The 18,436-nt window shown below is 36.9% G+C and overlaps 1 protein-coding gene across 10 annotated transcripts in view; it reads left to right on the top strand.

The window, feature by feature from the left end:
• Positions 1-18,436, top strand: part of M1AP (meiosis 1 associated protein) — a 79,266-nt gene that overhangs the window by 2,957 nt on the left and 57,873 nt on the right. For all 10 annotated transcript variants that reach the window (XR_013349094.1, XR_013349092.1, XR_013349093.1 and 7 more), the window contains exon 2: positions 2,918-3,208. Coding sequence is in view for 6 of the 10 variants with exons in the window: in XM_077843009.1 (XP_077699135.1) it covers positions 2,969-3,208 (240 nt within the window). In the remaining 4 variants the exon portion in view is untranslated. The remainder of the gene's footprint in view (positions 1-2,917; positions 3,209-18,436) is intronic.

Genomic DNA, 18,436 nt, shown 5'->3' with positions numbered 1-18,436 from the left:
TTATGTACATAATATAACTATTTGTGCTTATTTTTAAAATCTGTGTAGGTGAAATTGTACTATATGTATCCTTTGTGTCTTGCTTATGTTTCTTAGAGTCATCCATGTTGTTGTATATAACTATTTCATTTTTATTGCTAAATGTATAAATATACCAGAATTTATCTACTCTAATGTTGATTGACATTTGTGTTGTTTGCAATTTACAGTGATTGTGAACAAGATTGGTATGAATAGTCTTTTGCTGGTATGATCTGACTTTGTTCATGTATCCTGGTGTATGTCATTATTCACAGCTTATATGATTATGGACAAAAATTCCAAAAGAATTTACATATAAATTATTATAATTAGTAAGAGAGTACAGTAAGCTTGTTAAATACAAAATCAGTATACAAAAATCAGTTTTATTTCTATGTATTAGCAACAACTAAAAATGAAATTTAAAAAGATTTAATGTAAATTAACATTAAAAAATAAGATCTCTAAGTATAAAGTTTAACAAAAGATGAGACCTTTTGGGGAAAATTATAAAACTGTAAATTCTTTTAGATTTTCCATATATACAATCATATCATTTACAAACAATAACAGTTTTCTTTCTTCCACTGCAATGCATTATATTTATTTATCTTGCCTTAATGTTGCCTTCACCTCAGTGTTGAATAGAAGTGATGAGAACAGTCTTCTTGTCTTGGATGGAAAGTCTTGAACATCGCTGTTAAGAATGATATTTGCTCTTAGGATGCCTGGGTGGCTCAGTCAGTTAAGCACATGACTCCTGACTTCTGCCCAGGTCACGATATCAGAGTTGTGAGATCAAGCCTTAACGTTGGATTCTGCACTGGGTGTGGAGCCTGCTTAAGATTCTCAGGACGCCCGGGTGGCTCAGCAGTTTAGAGCCTGCTTTCAGCCCAGGGTGTGATCCTGGACTCCCCGGATCAGGTCCCACATTGGGCTCTGTACATGGAGCCTGCTTCTTCCTCTGCCTATGTCCCTGCCTCTCTCTCTCTCTCTCTCTGTGTGTGTGTGTGTCTCATGAATAAATAAATTAAATCTTAAAAAAAATATTATCTCTCCTTCTGCCCCTCCTCCCCTCTAAAAAAAAGATATTTGTTCTAGATTTTTGTAAACATTTTTTATGAGATTATTTCTTTAAAATTTTTTTTAATTTACTTGAGAGAGAGAGCAAGAGCTAGAGAGAGTACAGAGGGAGATGGAAAAGCAGATTCCCCGGAGCCAAGAGCCTGATGCAAGGCTTGATCCCAGGACCCTGAGATTATGACCTGAGCCGAAAGCAGACACTTAATCACCTGAGCCACCCAGGTCCCCCAAGATTGTTTCTATTATCTATTCCTAGTTTAAGAGTCTATCATGCCTGAATGTTGAATTTTAGCGAAAGCTTCTGAATCTAATGAGATGATCATATCATTTTTCTCATTTAATCTTTTAATGCGATGAATTACAGTGACTGTCTAACTTTATATCACTGTTTTATTCTTGTGATAAACCCAACTTGGTCATGTTGTATTACTTGTTTCATATATTGCTCTTTCCTACTCATATTTTGTTCAGGATTTTTACATCTAGATTTGTGGGTGAGATTGCCCCATAATTTTCTCTTATAATAAATATTCTTATCTGATTTTGGTATCATAGGTTATGTTAACCTAGTAAAACTAATAGAGCAGTAATTCCTTTTCTATTTTCTGAAAGACTTTATTTAGGATTGAAATTCTTGGTCTTTGAGAATTTGATGGAACTCATCAGTGGAATCATCCAGCCTTGTAGTTTACTTTGTGGGAAGATATTTACTACTAATTAAATTTATTTAATAGCTACAGACTATTTTGGTTTTTTAATTTTCTTTTTTATCTAGTATTGGTTAGATATATTCTAGCGATTTGTCCACCTTATCAAATTTATTGGCATAAAGTTGTTAGTTATAGCCTTCCACAATCCTTCCCATGTTTGAGCACTTATAAGGATCTACAGATGTTCTCATTCCTAATATCGGTTCTGTGTACTCATTTTTCTCATTTCTGAACCTGAGCCCTGAAATAAGTGTGAATAGCCAGAAAGAAAGAAAATAGGGTATTAAAGACAGAGAAAACAGTACAGCAAACACACTGAAGTGAATGGTATATTTGGTTTTATTTCAGTGAAAAACTTGAGGTGGAGAATAGCCTCCAATAAGACTGAAGATCAAGTCATAAAGGGTCTTGAATAGGTCTTGTGGGAGAAAACTTGGTCATATTTTTATTTTTAAGAATTACTGCGTACCAAATAAATACTGTGCTAAACACTCGTAGATAAAATTGACAAGACAAGTTCTCCAGCCTTGGGAAGCTCACAGTGTAGTGAGAGAGACAGTCATAGAAACAAATTATAAGGGATCCCTGGGTGGCGCAGCGGTTTGGCGCCTGCCATTGGCCCAGGGCACGATCCTGGAGACTCGGGATCGAATCCCATGTCGGGCTCCCGGTGCATGGAGCCTGCTTCTCCCTCTGCCTATGTCTCTGCCTCTCTCTCTCTCTGTGTGTGTGTGTGACTATCATAAATAAATAAAAATTTTAAAAAAAGAAATTATAAAATGTAGTAAAATAAATACTGATAAATAAAGTTTATGAGGGCAGATAGCTTACTTTGAGACTGAAATTTGGCCTTTGTGTCTCTTTTTTAGTTCCACTCAGCATCTGTAAGCAGTCTCAGCCTTGCATTACAGGTAAACATCTAGATTCCTTGGGAGCTGTTAAGATGGGATAGCCTAGGAATTTGAGTTAGTACCCAGTCTGACTCCTTTTTGGACTTAGTGTTCTAGTCCTGTGTTCATCATTTAAACCAAGCATAATTTCGTTTTTTTTTTTTTTTTATTTAGTTTTATGAAACCCAGTGATTTCTCTTTCCTTCCCTGTAGGTATAGAGAATATCCAGGTAGTGGCTTCAGTTCCACTTCTGGTCTGTTACCATGTATCATGGACGAAGTAGTGGTAAAGGACCCTCTAATCCCACGCAGCTTTACCAGCAACCTCCAAGGCTTCTCATTGTGCAAATTGCTCTACATTCCTGGGCTGACATACGCTCCAACTTCTGTGAGGCTCTGCAGAACTTTTTCTCTCTAGCCTGCAGCTTGATGGGCCCCAGCCGCATGTCCCTCTTCAGCTTATATGTGGTGCAAAATCAGCACGAGTGTATCCTTCCCTTTGTGGTGAGTGTATCTATATTTGATCATTTTATCCTGAAAGCAAATAATGAGGTTTCTGGAGCAGTGATCTCAATTATTATTAACTGTGTCCATTCCTACACCCAGTACTCCACAGGCAACACAAAGAAAGCCAGATGTCATCCTGCACGTGAGGGGTTTATGTAGAGGCCGCTTATAGGCAACAGGCTTGAGCAATGGAGGGTTGATGAGGGCAGAAGGGCCCACAGCCTCCCCCTGGCAGAATACTGACAGGCCCATCAGACAACCCACCTCAGAATATCCATAAGCCCTAACTGACCAATGAGCTACTTAGAACCAGGCACAGTTACCAAAAAGGAAAATTCCATACGTCCCAATAACTCCTCACCTTCCTGCACTAAGTACAGCTCCACTCACTGCCTCCTTGCAAATAGTCTCTCCTTTGCTGTCTTACCCACTGTTCCTTGCAGATGGATTCAGTAAACTTGTCTCCTTTGTTCTGCGTCACACCAGTTTCTCCTGGACCATTGCCCCACATTTGGGGTCCCCGATCCCATCAAGAGAGACACAACAGTTTATACTGCAGAAGAGGAACTCTCAAATTATTAATCTGAGAGTATAAATAGGTCACATCTTGCCCCACTCCACCCCTGAGCTGGAGAGAAACCTTGGCTTTTACAGTCCTTTGGAATGTAAGCAACTGACCCTTTTCATCCCTCTTTGAAATGCAAATACGGGGAAACAATCTAAATGCCTTTAGAGGTCTCTGGCTAGTAAATTACCCTTTAATTTCCAAGGTTAATGTCCTTTAACGGAGGTTCCAGCTTTCTTTGCTCAGAAAGCCAAACTGTTAAGACAAATGAAAATATTTTCATTACAGTTCCCCATATGACTCAAGTGAAAGAACCCCTGAGATTTCAGAAGGCAAATACTGGGCCAGGGGCAGTGCTTCTATAAAGCCTTCTCACACATAGACAACTGTCTCTCCTCCTCCTCAAAGAAATGCAAATCTTCACTTTCTCCTCTATATAAAGTTCAGAATTACAGGGATGGGAAAGATTTCAGAGGTTCTAGTGTATTCCTTTCTTTCCAGAAATGGCCTAGTGGAAAATCAGGACTTTTATCCCTACCTGGTGGGAATAAGACCTTCCTCCTAGACTCTATGGGAACAACAGAGCCTGAACTCCCACCCACCTACCCAACATTAACAGGGTATCTCTGTCCCTCCCTACAGAGATGGTGTCTGAGGAGACAGAGTAGAGGCCATGTGGGAGCTGCAGTGAGGTGTGTGTCTCTCTCAATCAGATGGGAGTCCCCAAATGTGGAGCAAACTGATGGGGTGGAAGTGGGCATGGGGGGCGGTGGTGGTGAAAGGTTTATCAGAGGCAGAACAAAGGAGATAGAAATTTATTGAATGCATCCATAAGAGAGGGCAGGGCAGGACAGCAAAGGAGAAACTGTCTGTAAGGAGGCAGTGAGTGGAACTGTATTTAAAGCAGGGAGGTGAGGTATGGGGATGGACCTATGAAATTTTCCCTAGGTATCTGTACCGAGTTGTAAGTAGCCTGTTGGCTAGTTAGGGCCTATAGATGTTTTGAGGTGGATCTCTTGATAGAGCTGTCTATATTCAGCCAGGGGCTTGGGGTCACTCTGGGCCCTTTTGCCTTGCTGTACATTCCATTGTTCAAACCTGTTGCCCAAAAGTGACCTCTACCTGAGGTACCTTTTTACCTCCAAGGCAGGGTGACATCAGTGAAGGCCTAGTGGAAAGCCAGGACTTCTTTTTTTTTGTTTTTTTAATATTTATTTATTTATTTATTTATTTATTTATTTATTTATGATAGAGAGAGAGAGAGAGGCAGAGACACGGGAGGAGGGAGAAGCAGGCTCCATGCTGGGAGCCCGACACGGGACTCGATCCCGGGACTCCAGGATCTTGCCCTGGGCCAAAGGCAGGCGCTAAACCGCTGAACCACCCAGGGATCCCCAAAAGCCAGGACTTCTATGCCCGTCTGACAGTAATGAACCTTCCCTATCCTAGGGTGTCATGTAGAAAGCCTGAACTTCCACTCCCACTCAAAAGTAACAAGACACTCTCTCTTCTGGGCTAATCAGAAGCCAGAGTCACACCTAACCTGCCAATAATTACATGGAAACCTCACTTTCCCTATTAACACAGTACCAGGGGAAGCCTGCTAAGGCAGAAGATTTAAACAAGATCCAGAGTCTTATAATACCCAAAATGTCCAGAATACAATAAAAAGTCACTTGTTATATCAAGAACCAGGAAAATCTGAACTTGAATGAGAAGACAAGGGACACCAACACTGAGATGATACAGATAATCAAATTATCTGAAAAAGACTTTGAAGCAACCATTATAAAAATGCTTCAGCAAGCAATTATGAACATGCTTGGAACAAATGGAAAAACAGAAAGTCTCACCAAAGAAAAAGAACTGTAAAGAAGAACCAAATAGATGTTTTAGAACTAAAAAATACAATAACCGAAATTTTAAAAACAAAAATCTTCAAAGGATAGGCTCACCAGCAGAATGGAGAAAACAGAGAAAAGAATCAGTGAACATGAAGATACAATAGAAATTACCCAATCTGAGTAACAGAAAGAAAATAGACTTTAAAAACTGAACAAAGCCACAGGGACTTGTGAGACTATAACAGAAGATCTAACCTTTGTGTCATCAAAGTTCAAGAGAAAAGGGGAAGAAGGATAGGGCTGAAAAAAATATTCAAAGAAATAACCACTGAAAATTTCCCAATTTTGGCAAAAGTTATAAACTCAAAGATTCAAGTGGCTAGTGAGCCCCAAACAGGATAAATGCAAAGAAATCCGCTCTGTGATACATCATATTCAGACTTCTAAAAACTAAAGACAGACACATGGGTGACTCCGTGATTGAGCTTCTGCCTTCGGCTCAGGGCCTGATCTTGGGCATTCTGGATGGACTCCTGAGTACCACATTGGGCTCCCTGCAGGGAGCCTGCTTCTCCCTCTGCCTGTGTCTCTGCCTCTCCCTGTCTCTCATAAATAAATGAAATCTTTAAAAAAAAAAATCTACAGCCTTACTGATATTAAATAAAAACAAATGAAAAAACAAAACAAAAAAACTAAAGGCAAACTCTTGAAAGCAGAGTACTGCCATCTTATCTATAAGGAAAAAGCAATCAAGCAACAATAGCTTTTTTTCACCAGAAATCATGGAAGCCAGAGGAAGTGTCACATGTTTTGCATTCTTCAAATGCTATGAGAAGGGCAGCCTGGGTGGCTCAGCGGTTTAGTGCTGCCTTCAGCCCAGGGTGTGATCCTGGAGACGTGGGATTGAGTCCCACATCGGGCTCCTTACATGGAGCCTGCTTCTCCCTCTGTCTGTATCTGTGCCTCTCTCTCTGTAGGTATCTCTCATGAATAAATAAATAAAATATTTTTTAAAAAAATACTAAGAGAAAAGAACTGTTAACCCAGATCTCTTATTTAGTGAAAATATCCTTTAGGAATGAATCAGAAATAAAGATATTGTTAGATAAAGAAAAAGTAAGAGAATTTGTCATCCGCAAACCTTAACAGAATAGCTAAAGGAAGTTCTTGAAACAGAAAGGAAATTATAAAAGAAAGAAAGAATATTGGAATATCCAGAAGGAAGAAAGAACAATAGAAAGAATAAAATATAAATAAATATAATAGACTTTCTATTCAGAGCAAAACTTGTAACATTATCTGATGTGGCTATTAATGTATATAGAGGAAATATTTAAAATAATTGCATTAAAAACAGGGAGGGCAGCCCGTGTGGCTCAGCGGTTTAGCACTGCCGTCGGCCCAGGGTGTGATCCTGGAGACCCAAGATCGAGTCCCACGTCAGGATCCCTGCAGGGAACCTCCTTCTCCCTCTGCCTGTGTCTCTGCCTCCCCCCCCCCCCCGTGTGTTTCTCATGAACGAATAAATAAAATCTTTAAAAAAATAAATAAATACAGAGAAAAGTAAACATTCTACATAAAATATATATATAATGTAACACTTAGAGCAACCACTTAAAAATACCTCAACCACTATAGATAAAACATAATTCTAAAAAATTCTTCAAAAAATGTAAGTAACCGTCAGTAAGATAGTAAAAGAAAACAGAAACAAAAACTGAGAAAGTAACAGAAAACAATAAGTAAATTGGGAGGCTAACATACCAATAATTAAATGAAAATTGTCTAAATACATCAGTTTAAAGAAATAGGATGGCAGGGTGAGGGAAAGCAACCCAGCTGTATCCTATGTATAAAAAAACTAACTTCAAACACAATAGAAGTAGGTTGGAAAGTATAAGAATGGAAAAAGATGTACCCTGATACATTAACCAAAACAAAGCGGAAGTGGCTGTATTAATATACCAGATAAAGTAGACTTCAGAGAAAAGAATATCAGATACAGAAAGGAATATTAAACAATGATAAAAGAGTCAAACCAAGAAGAAGACATACCAATCTTACATGTGTACACACTAAACAAAAGAGCTACAAAGTATATGAAGCAAAAACTGATAGAACTGAAAGAAAAAATAGACAAATCCATAATTATAGTTGGAGACTTCACATGTCCTCTTGACAACTGGTAAAACAACCGGAAAAAAAATCTACAAGGGTATAGAAAAATATTAGCCAATAGGATCTAGTCAACATTTATAGTATGTTCCATTCAGCAAGAGCAAAACACACAGTCTTTTCAAGCACTCACAGAATACTTATCAAAATAAACCATATCCTGGGCCATAAAAGAAACTTTAACCAATTTGAAAGAATTGAAGTCATGCACAGTTTGTTCTCTGACCACAATAGATTCAAACTAGAAATCAGTAACAGAAATATAATCGTAAAATCTCCGAACATTTGGAAACTGAACAACACATTTCTAGATAACTTACGGATCAAAGAAGAAATGGCAAGAGAAATTTTCAAAATATATTTAATTACATGAACATTTAATACTTCACGTTCAAAATTTATGGAATCCTGCTAAAGCAGTGCTGAGAGGGACATATTTCGCGGTAAATGCTTACATTAGAAATGGAAAAGTTTCAAATCAGTAATATAAGATCCCACCTCAGGAAACTAGAAAAGGAGGAACAAAATAAACCCAGAGCAAGCTGAAGGTAGGAAATAATAAAGAACGTCAATGAATGAAACTGAAAACAAAAAAAGAAAATTGGTGAAACAAAAAGCTGATTCTTTAATATGATCAATAACATGGACAAACCGCTAGCAAGATGTGACTCTTCAGGTGTGATAATATGGTATGAAACTCAATGCAAAAAAAAAAAAAAAAAAAGAAACTCAATGCAAACATTGTAGGAAGGTCAGCTTCTTGGTTTTAAAATTGTGCTATAATTATATAAGATGTAACCACTGGAAGAAACTGACTGAAGGGTATACAGGACCTCTCTGTACAATTTTGCAACTTTCTGTGGATCTATATTTATTTCAAAATAAAAAGCTAAAGAAAAACAAAAGTGATTTTACACACTCACTAGAATGGCTACAATGAAAAAGGCATTACTGACAGGCAGTACCAAGTGTTGGTGACAATGAGAAGAAACTATAACCCCTATTCATTGCTAACAGGAAGGTAAAATGATACAACCACTGTGGAAAATAGTTTTGTCAGATTCTTAAGAAGTTAAACACACACCTTCCATGTAACCCAACAATTCAACTCCCAGGAATATAACCAAAAGAAATGAAAACACGTCCATACAAACACATTTACATGAATGTTCATGGGAGCATTATTCATAATAATTGCAAACTGGAAACAGTTAAAATTAACTGGTTTTGGTTTGTCTATTAACTGGTGAATAGATAAACAAAATGTTAATTCTCACTGTATATAATCCAGTGATTATATATACCCTACTAGTACACCGAGAACACAATGAAAATGATAGTGATGTTTACAGCCATGTGGCAGGTATGTTCCTCTGTTGTGCCATTTTCCTTGTGAATGTCTGTCCCATAATCACATTTGGCTTTTTCTATCTTCTTTCAGGCAGTAGGGCTAGAGAAAAGTAGAGAATGATCTAGAAAGGCAAATGGAAGATATCTGGCATAGGAGGCTTTTTGAAAGATGAGCTCATGTACCAAAAGGTTAAATGATTTTTTTTTTCCTCTTTCTCATGTGACTGTGTTATATGCCTCAGGCACTCAGTACATTTAGTGCTAGGCAAATCCCATGATCCTTTAATCATTCCATTAGAGAAGGCAGACATTTCTAGACTAAAAACCACTAACTCAGGAAAATTTGCAAGCCAAAAATCCTTCCAAAAAAATAGTAAGTTCAACCTTGGTTAAAAGCTCAAGAAAATTACTTGGAACAATGTCATTACCTTATGTATAGAACAGCCTGATCATTGTCTAAAGAAAGTGTTATCTTAAATCCACTGCCTCTAACCTAAATAAGTATTTAACATTTTCCATCTGCAAAGTTACCTCAAAATACAACGGTGAAAGATAGCAGGTGGGAAATCTTGCCCAAGATGAATACCTCAATATAGCTCTTCATATTTAATTTCTGAGTATTTAATTTCTGAGTGTAATCCTGAGCTTTTCATAAGGAATAATGACAGAGGAATCATAATTAAAATATTAGAATTCCTTTTATATCCATTGTGGCCTTAATATAAATAAAGCTGAGCAAAATGATTAATCTCCTCTCAAAGCAAAATTTCAGAAGAATTCCCGTACAGTGAATATCTTACCAATTATTTTTCCTTTTCATGAGAACAAAGGAATTATTTAAATCATATATGACCTACAATGGAATTTTAGGACTAATAATAGTCTAATTTGGCTATGACATTTACTTCCTCATCTTTAATAGCTGACATTCAAATGAAATTATTTAAAAGTGACAAATAATAGAGATATGTCACATTAAACAGTATAAAAGTAAACTCCAATAAAAATAATATAATAAACTATAATTGAGTGCTAAAGGAGAGGGAAGGGAAGAGTAAGAAAAGGAAATTTATAAATTTTGTCATTGTTTATAATGAAGATTTTTGTTATTCATTAAAGGGTAGTACTAAAGAAGTAACTTAAGGTAATTATATAAACATGTAGTTATAAATACTAAAAAAAATACAAACTTTTCTGATTATGACAGTAAAAGGTTGTATAGCGCAAAAAGTTATGCAGTATAGTGATTTTTCAAAAGCTATGAAAATAGTTGTACCTTCTGCTCAGGTTGTGATTCTGGGTTCTGGGATGAGCCCCCTGTCAGGCTCCCTGCTCAGCAGGGAGTCTGCTTCTTCCTCTCCCTCTGCCCCTCCCCCTGCTCCTGTGCTCACTTGCTCCCTCTCTCAAGTAAATAAATAAAATCTTAAAAAAAAAAAAAAAAAAAACAACTATGAGGGGCACCTGGATAGTTCAGTCGGTTAAGCATTTGCCTTCAGCTCAGGCATCATCCTGGGACCCTGGGATTGAGCCCTGCATCAGGTTCCCTGCTTGGCGGGGGACCTCCTTCTCCTTCTCTCTCCTCCTGCCACTCCCCCTACTTGTACTCTATCAAATAAATAAAATATTTTTTTTAAAAGCATGAAAATAGGACAGCCTGCGTGGCTTGGCGGTTTGGCGCTGCCTTCGGCCTGGGATCTGGAGACCCGGGATCGAGACCCATGTTGGGCTTCCTGCATGGAGCCTGCTTCTCCCTCCGCCTGTGTCTCTGCTTCTCTCTCTCTCCCTCTCTGTGTCTCTCATGAATAAGTAAATAAAATCTTAAAAAAAAAACCATGATAATAGAATATATGTTAATATAAATATATATGTCATATCAATAAACATAAGTGTGCTAAATTCACCTATTAAAAACTCTGCTGTATTCAAAAGATACAGCTGCAAAAAAGTTATTCAGAAAGGTTGACAATAAAAGAAAGGGCAAAAGCATACTAGGCAAATGAACACTCCACCCAGAAGAGCATGATCTTAATATCAGATAAGTCTGAATTTGGAGCAAAAAGCACTAAATGTTACTAAGAATGTCACTTTAATGCTAGGCACAAAGCAGAGAAGAGTAGAGAATATGGACGCATATGGATGATATTCAGCACAGAAGGTTTACTGGAGGGGGAGCCTATAGAAAATATGTCACTTTTGAGTGCCTGTGTACCAAATAACATACATCAACATTTTTTTAAAGATTTTTATTTATGGATTCATGAGAGACACAGAGAGAGGCAGAGATATAGGCAATGGAAGGAGAAGTAGGCTCCATGCATGAGCTCGATGCGGGACTCAATCCCAGAACTCCAGGATCACATACTGAGCCGAAGTTAGATGCTCAACCACTGAGCCACCCAGGTGTCCCAGCATCAACATTTTTAAGACAAATGTGGTCGTATATGTATGTGTGAAATCTCTACCCTCCTTAAGTATTCATGGAATATTCACAAAAGTCAGCCATCTATTAAGCCACAGATAAACCCAAAACTTTAATGAATTCTAAAAGTAGAGGTAGTTTATTATGTATTTTCTGAACACACTGCAATAAAACTAGAAATAAATGACAAAACCAGAGAACAAAAAGTATCTACCTAATGGAAATTTTTAACTGTTAAATAAATTTGCAGTCCAAGAGGAAATCCAAGCTAAAATTGTAATATGTGTAGAAAATAATAATAAAATACTACATATCAGAACCTATGGGTTATAAAAAAGACAATGCTATTGCTTCTTGGTCTTTTGGCTAAGGTCAAGTGTAAAAAAAGACAATACTAAAAGGAAAATTCATATCTTTAAACTATATTAATGTATTTTATATTAGTAAACAAGAAAAACTAAAAATAAATGAAGCATGCAACTTAACAAAAGACAAACCTAAGGTAAGCTGAAGGAAGGAAATAATAAAGATAAAAACAAAAAGTAATATGAAAATTAAAAATGGTGGAACAAATTAATAAATGCAAGTTTCTTCCTTGCAGGGAAAGTAGGAGATAAATAAACTGCTAGTAAACTTAGTTTGAGGAAAAGGGCAGAGGGAGAAAGTGCCTATACACAAATAAGAGAAGGGGAAAATAACCACAGATACACTTGGGTGAAATGCATAATTATTCATGAAAATTTAATTACCAAAATTAAATCCAGAAGTGATAGAAAAATCTAAACTCACCATTTCCCACAAAACAAAGTTGTCAAAGAGCTACCTTCCCCCCAAATAAATTACTGAGACCAAGTGATTTTACAGGAGAATAATACTAAATTTATAAAGAATAGATCATTACTATGTTTTTTAACAGTTTCATACCAAAGGAAAAAAAACTCCTTTTTATGAAGATAACACAATATTGATACTAAAACCCAGCAAATATTACACAAAAAAAGAAAAACTACAGCAACCTCACTTATGAATATCTATTCAAAATCCCAAATAAAATACTGGCAATACAATCCAGCTTATATATTTTTTTTAAAGATTATTTATTTGAGAGGGAGAGCAGGGGCAAGGAAGTGGATGGAGAATCTCAAGCAGACTCGCTGCTGAGTGCAGAGCCCAACAGAAGGATCCATCCCACTACCCTGAGATCATGACCTTAGCTGAAATCAAGAGTCTTAAATCAGAGGCTTAACTGAGCCACCAAGGTGCCCCAAGCTTATATTTAAAAAGATCATATGCCAGGAATTTTTTAAATGGTGCAATAATAAAGTTTACTGTATTAATACATCTAAGAAAAGTACATGATCATGTTTCATCTCCATAAATACTGAAAAAAAAAGCATTTAATAAAATGCAACATCCAGTCTTATTTTTAAAAAACAGTAAAATAGGTATGGGTAACTATGCCTAAACACAATATATGTTTATGACAGCTCAAGAATCAAAACATACTTCATGAAAAGACACTAAATATGTTCCTGTGTTATCACTATTATTTAAAAATATTCTGGAGATTTTCACTGCTGCATTTACACAAGGGAAATACATTAGAATATAAAACTAGGAAAGGAGGAGATAAAATGATTATTATCTGCAGCTTAATGATGTCCAAGAGAATAAAACTAGAAAATAAAAATAAAATAAAATAAAATAAAAATAAAACTAGAAAATTATTTCAAACAGTGAAAGAACTCATTCTGGTACAAGAACTAATACAGATACTAATACCCTTCATATATCCCAAACAAGAAGTTAGAAGTTAAAGTGGCAGAAAAGATCACATACAATAACCAAAATTATCAGATAAATACTTAGGATTGAAATTAGTAATATATGTGTAAGAGTTACATGAATTAAAATCCTATTGAGAAACATTAAAGAAGATTTGCACAAATTAAAAGTCATTAGTTTTAGGGAAGATTCAGGCCAGAAAGATATCCGTTATCTCTAAATTAATCTATAAATATAATGGGATTCCCAATAAAATTTCCAACAGGAAAACTGGATATCCGGATAACAAAGTTCAAATTAGAAGCAAAACCCAAAACAAAACAAGCAAAAAATAGCTAGGAACTATTCTTCTCAAATACTAAACATATTCAAAGTGTGATACTGGAGATTGAAAAAATAGGGCAATAGAGGGCAGCCCGGGTAGCTTAGCGGTTCAGTGCCGCTTTCAGCCCAGGGTGTGATCTTGAAGACCTGGGATCAAGTCCCACGTCAGGCTCCCTGCATGGAGCTGCTTCTCCCTCTGCCTGTGCCTCTGCCCCTGTGTGTGTGTGTGTGTGTGTGTGTGTGTGTGTGTGTTTCTCATAAGTAAATAAAATCTTTAAAAAAATAAACAAGGAAAGTTTACACAGAGAGTTTTAACATATTTTAACATGTTAAACTATGATAATAAAGCAACTATAATATATGAGAGCTTTTTATGGTACCTTAGGGCTGAGGGAGTAATCTCAAGGAAAAACAAACTTGAAAAGTAGACTCCTTTCCCAAGGTTGGAGTTCAGGACCAGTTGGAGAAAATATAGTTACAGCTCACTGGATGCAGAGAAGTTCACTGGTTTTCCCAAGCCAGAGATGGAAAGCAGGATGCACTCTTCCAGGTGAAAGTGAGCTATAATCAGTGACTGGTACATAAGTGTGTAGAGTAGAGATACCAATGTGGACAGGATGCTTGGAGCAGACAGGGTCCATGTGGAAAGAGCAGCATCATTGGGAGGGCCACAAGAGACAAACCTCTGAGGTGAGCAGAGGAAGTGAGGCATTAGTGCAGGAAGGAGGCCTGAAGTTTGCAGTGTCTGTGCCAAGATGATTGCTGAAAGGTGATCACCAAGTCAGGGCTCAGAGGTTGCTAGGGTCTTAGCTTAGACTGCTGTAATAAAATACTATAGACTAGATGGCTTAAACAGTACACATTTATCTTCTCAAAGTCTGGGAGACTATAAGTTCAAAATCAAGGTGTGAGCATGGCCAGGTTCTGGTGAGAGCCCTCTTCTGGCTTACAGACAGTAGATTCTTGCTATGTGCTGAGATGGCCTTTCTCGGTACAAGCATGTGAAAAGAGAGAGCAATCTCTGGTGTCCTTCCTCTTCTTAGAAGGTCACTAATCCCATCATGGAGACTATCCTCATGACCTCATCTAAATCTAATTACCTCTCAAAGGCCTCACATAAATGCTACCACATTAGGAGATAGGGCTTAAGTATATGAATTTTAAGGGAACATAAACATTCAGTCTGTAACATCAAGGGCCTGCTAGTTTGGGGTACTCTCTGTTAGTGTGGAGCACTATCAGATGTTCTCACACCTCATTGCTTTCAGCAGAAAAGCACGTTCCTCCTGCAGTGTTCCTCCAGTGCTCTCTACTCAAATACTTAACATCATGGTCCATGTAAAGGAGAAATGTTTAAAGGGATTTTGTCCATTATTGCAGAGATATATTGAAGGGTGACTTGGATCTAAGAGGCAATAAATTGATAATTTGGTCACAGAACATGGGGGAAAATATCAGAGTAAGAAAGGCTTTTCTAACTATAATACAAAACCCAAAATTCAAAAAATAAAAGATTAATAAATTCAGTTGTATAAAAATAGAAAATATGTGCTTGGCAAAAGAAAAATACTATATAATCAATAAGGTAAAGACCAATAATCCAATAGGAAGTGAGAAATTATATACATAGATCTCAGAAAAAGTATAAATGAACCTTTAACATATCAAAATATGTTCAATTTCATTTATAAAAGAAATGAAAAAAAAACTTAAAACTACATTGAGATGCTATTATTTTTCACCTGTATGATTGCCAAAGATTTTTTTTTTATGATAGTCACACAGAGAGAGAGAGAGAGGCAGAGACACAGGCAGAGGGAGAAGCAGGCTCCATGCACCGGGAGCCCGACGTGGGATTCGATCCCGGGTCTCCAGGATCGCGCCCTGGGCCAAAGGCAGGCGCCAAACCGCTGCGCCACCCAGGGATCCCCAAAGATTTTTTTTAAGTCTAATACAGTTCATGAGGTTTTAAAGAAACAGGCACACTTACATGCCATCTATGAGTATATAAATTAACATAATTTCTATGGTGGGCAATTGGGTGACAGTATCACAATTTATATACCCTTTGATCCAGCAAGTCTGCTTTTAGGAACTTATCCTACAGCTATATTTTCATTGTGGAAAGATGACTTATATATTATCATTTCAGCACTGTTTGCAGTAGAAAACATTGGAAGCAATCTAATGTCAATCAATAGGGAATTGGTAAATAAAATTATGTTCTGTCCATTAATGGAATACTCTGTCACTATAAAAATTAAGACACTTTTTATTTATTAAATGAAAGGATTGCCCAAGTACACTATGCAATAAAATCAACAGACAAAAGAGTATCATAGTATCTTTTATTTGGGTAAGATGAAAAAAATTATATTTTATATTTTTTTTTCATGTAAAGAAAAAAATCTCTGGGAAGTTACCCAACAAGCTACCAATATTGATTGCTTCCAGGAAACCACTAGTTAGTTGCAGGATGAATGGAAATGTGATTTGTTTCCTTTTTCTTCTTTAAGACTTTATTTATTTATTCATTAGAGACACAGAGACAGGCAGAGACATAGGCAGAGGGAGAATCAGGATCCCTGCAGGGAGCCTGATGTGGGATTCGGTCCCAGGACACCAAGATCACAACTTGAGCCAAAGGTGGATGCTCAACCACTACGCCATCCAGGTGCCCCTGATTTTTTTTCCACATATAGTTTTATAACCTTTAAATTTTGAATCATGTGCATGTATTATATATTGAAAATAATAAAAATAAAATACTGAAAAAAGTTTGTGGTGATAAAATGCAATCTGTATATGGAGATTCTATGTAGATTTTTAATTTTTGTTCTTACTGATAAAAATATTTTTGAAAAGCAGTGACCTAAACTATGTTCTAATTTTTTCATCTGGTTTCCAATAAGATATCAATCTGAGTTGTCCTACTAAACTGCCTAGAGCAAGGAGAACACACTGGTACTAGATCTAGGTAGAGAACATCCTCAAGGCGTATTTGTACTAGGAGTCTACACAAAAAGCTGAAAGAAATGCAGTGAGAGTCCATCAGTCCTTACCTATTCATCCAAACTTTCACCTCTCTGTGCAAAGTCGATCTAACTGAATCAGGGTCTCCACTCTACACCTTGAAACCCATCCCAAGATATCTAAGACAGAGAACTTGAGTTTGTGGTGTAATGGATAGGAACTCCAAACAATGTTGTAGGCAACTTCAGTATCTGATTCACTGGGCAGTATTTCAACTCAGCAACTTCGTAAAGCACATTTGAATCTTCCACATTGGAAATCCCAAACTTTCCATCCAGGGAAGGAGGAGGAAAAGTTACGACATTTGACTGCTCAGATTGCACATTACAGATAATGGCACAACTCCAGCTGAGAGACACCAAGCTTCATATTCCTACCACCCATTTTCTCCCTCTTTATCTAACAGCTACCTATAGGTTCCTGACCCCATCTTTTGGATTTGGAACTCAAGTCTGAACTACTTACACTATTACTGTATGAAATGTTGCCTAGGCAATTCATGAGGGAAAAAGCTAGGAATATAAGATTTTCTGTAGCATTCATCAGTCATCAACCTTTGATATATGGAAATTGTTTTCCGGCCAAGCTATATGAGCTCTTCACATTCTAGGCAATTAATGTTTCTGCAAAGTCTGCATTTTAACATCACTTCCAGAATCAAAGTGAATACCTGACAGATCAGATTCCATTTTCAAGGAATATAACACATAGTTCTGTTTTAGCCTACTTTCTGTTTAACTTGTTTCTGCATGATGTAATCTTGTAGTTCAATTGGGCACATGGCCTCTTGCTATAAGAGGTTATCAACCAGAAGTGTTCTCAAGCAATAAGTCACCTTATTATTTGATAAATGTAAGAAAGAACCAGCTTAATTTCTAATATTTCCAAAACTATTGAATTTGGCAGAATTTTCCAGTACTCAAATAGGCAGTATTTTCAAACTTTGTTAGATGATTTCCTAAAGGTTATTGTAACCTCCTGGCAGAGACATCAGCAGGTCATCCTTTTTTTTTTTATTTTAATTAGAGGAGATAAGCTTTTTGTTTCAGTTTTCATAATAGAAATGCATTTTCTGATTTTAAAAATTATGGTTTCATTTTAGAAAACTTAAATGCAGAATAGTCTTTTGGGGCACCTGGATGACTCAGTCAGTTAGGCATCTGCCTTTGCCTCTGGTCATGGTCTCAGGGTTCTGGGATTGAGCCCCATGTCTAGCTCACTGCTCAGCAGGAAGTCTGTTTCTCCTTTTCCCTCTGCCCCTCCCCCTGCTCGCTCGCTCTCGCTCTCTCTCTCTCTCTCAAATAAATAAAATCTTAAAAAAAAAAAGAACAAAAAAGAAAGAAAAGTCTTTAGGTTATTGCAAAGTTGACTCTTGGAAACACACTTTTACTGTTGGTTCCTCCCAAAACAGTACCAAAAAGAAAGTTGAGGAATTTTTTTTTAATAACATTGAATCAGTTAAGATTAGTTTCAGCTATGAGTAATAGAAACCCCAAAATAAAAGTAGCTTAAATAAGATATAAGTTTATTTCTCTCTCAAGTAATTTTAGGCAATCAAGGCCTAGTGTGACAACTCCATAATTAATAAGGAACCATGCTTCTCCTGGCTTGTTCTCTACCATCTTACTACCATCTGCAACACAGCTACTATCTTGTAGGCCAAGTTGACCATTCTTATACTTGTGTTCCAGGAAGCAAGAAAGAGGAAAAGGAAAGCAAAGGGAAGAGGA

Source organism: Canis aureus, chromosome 12 (assembly GCF_053574225.1).
Source record: "Canis aureus isolate CA01 chromosome 12, VMU_Caureus_v.1.0, whole genome shotgun sequence".
NCBI classification, from domain to species: domain Eukaryota; kingdom Metazoa; phylum Chordata; class Mammalia; order Carnivora; family Canidae; genus Canis; species Canis aureus.
Note: the sequence above shows the minus strand (reverse complement) of the source record. Positions and strands in the feature narration are given on the sequence as shown.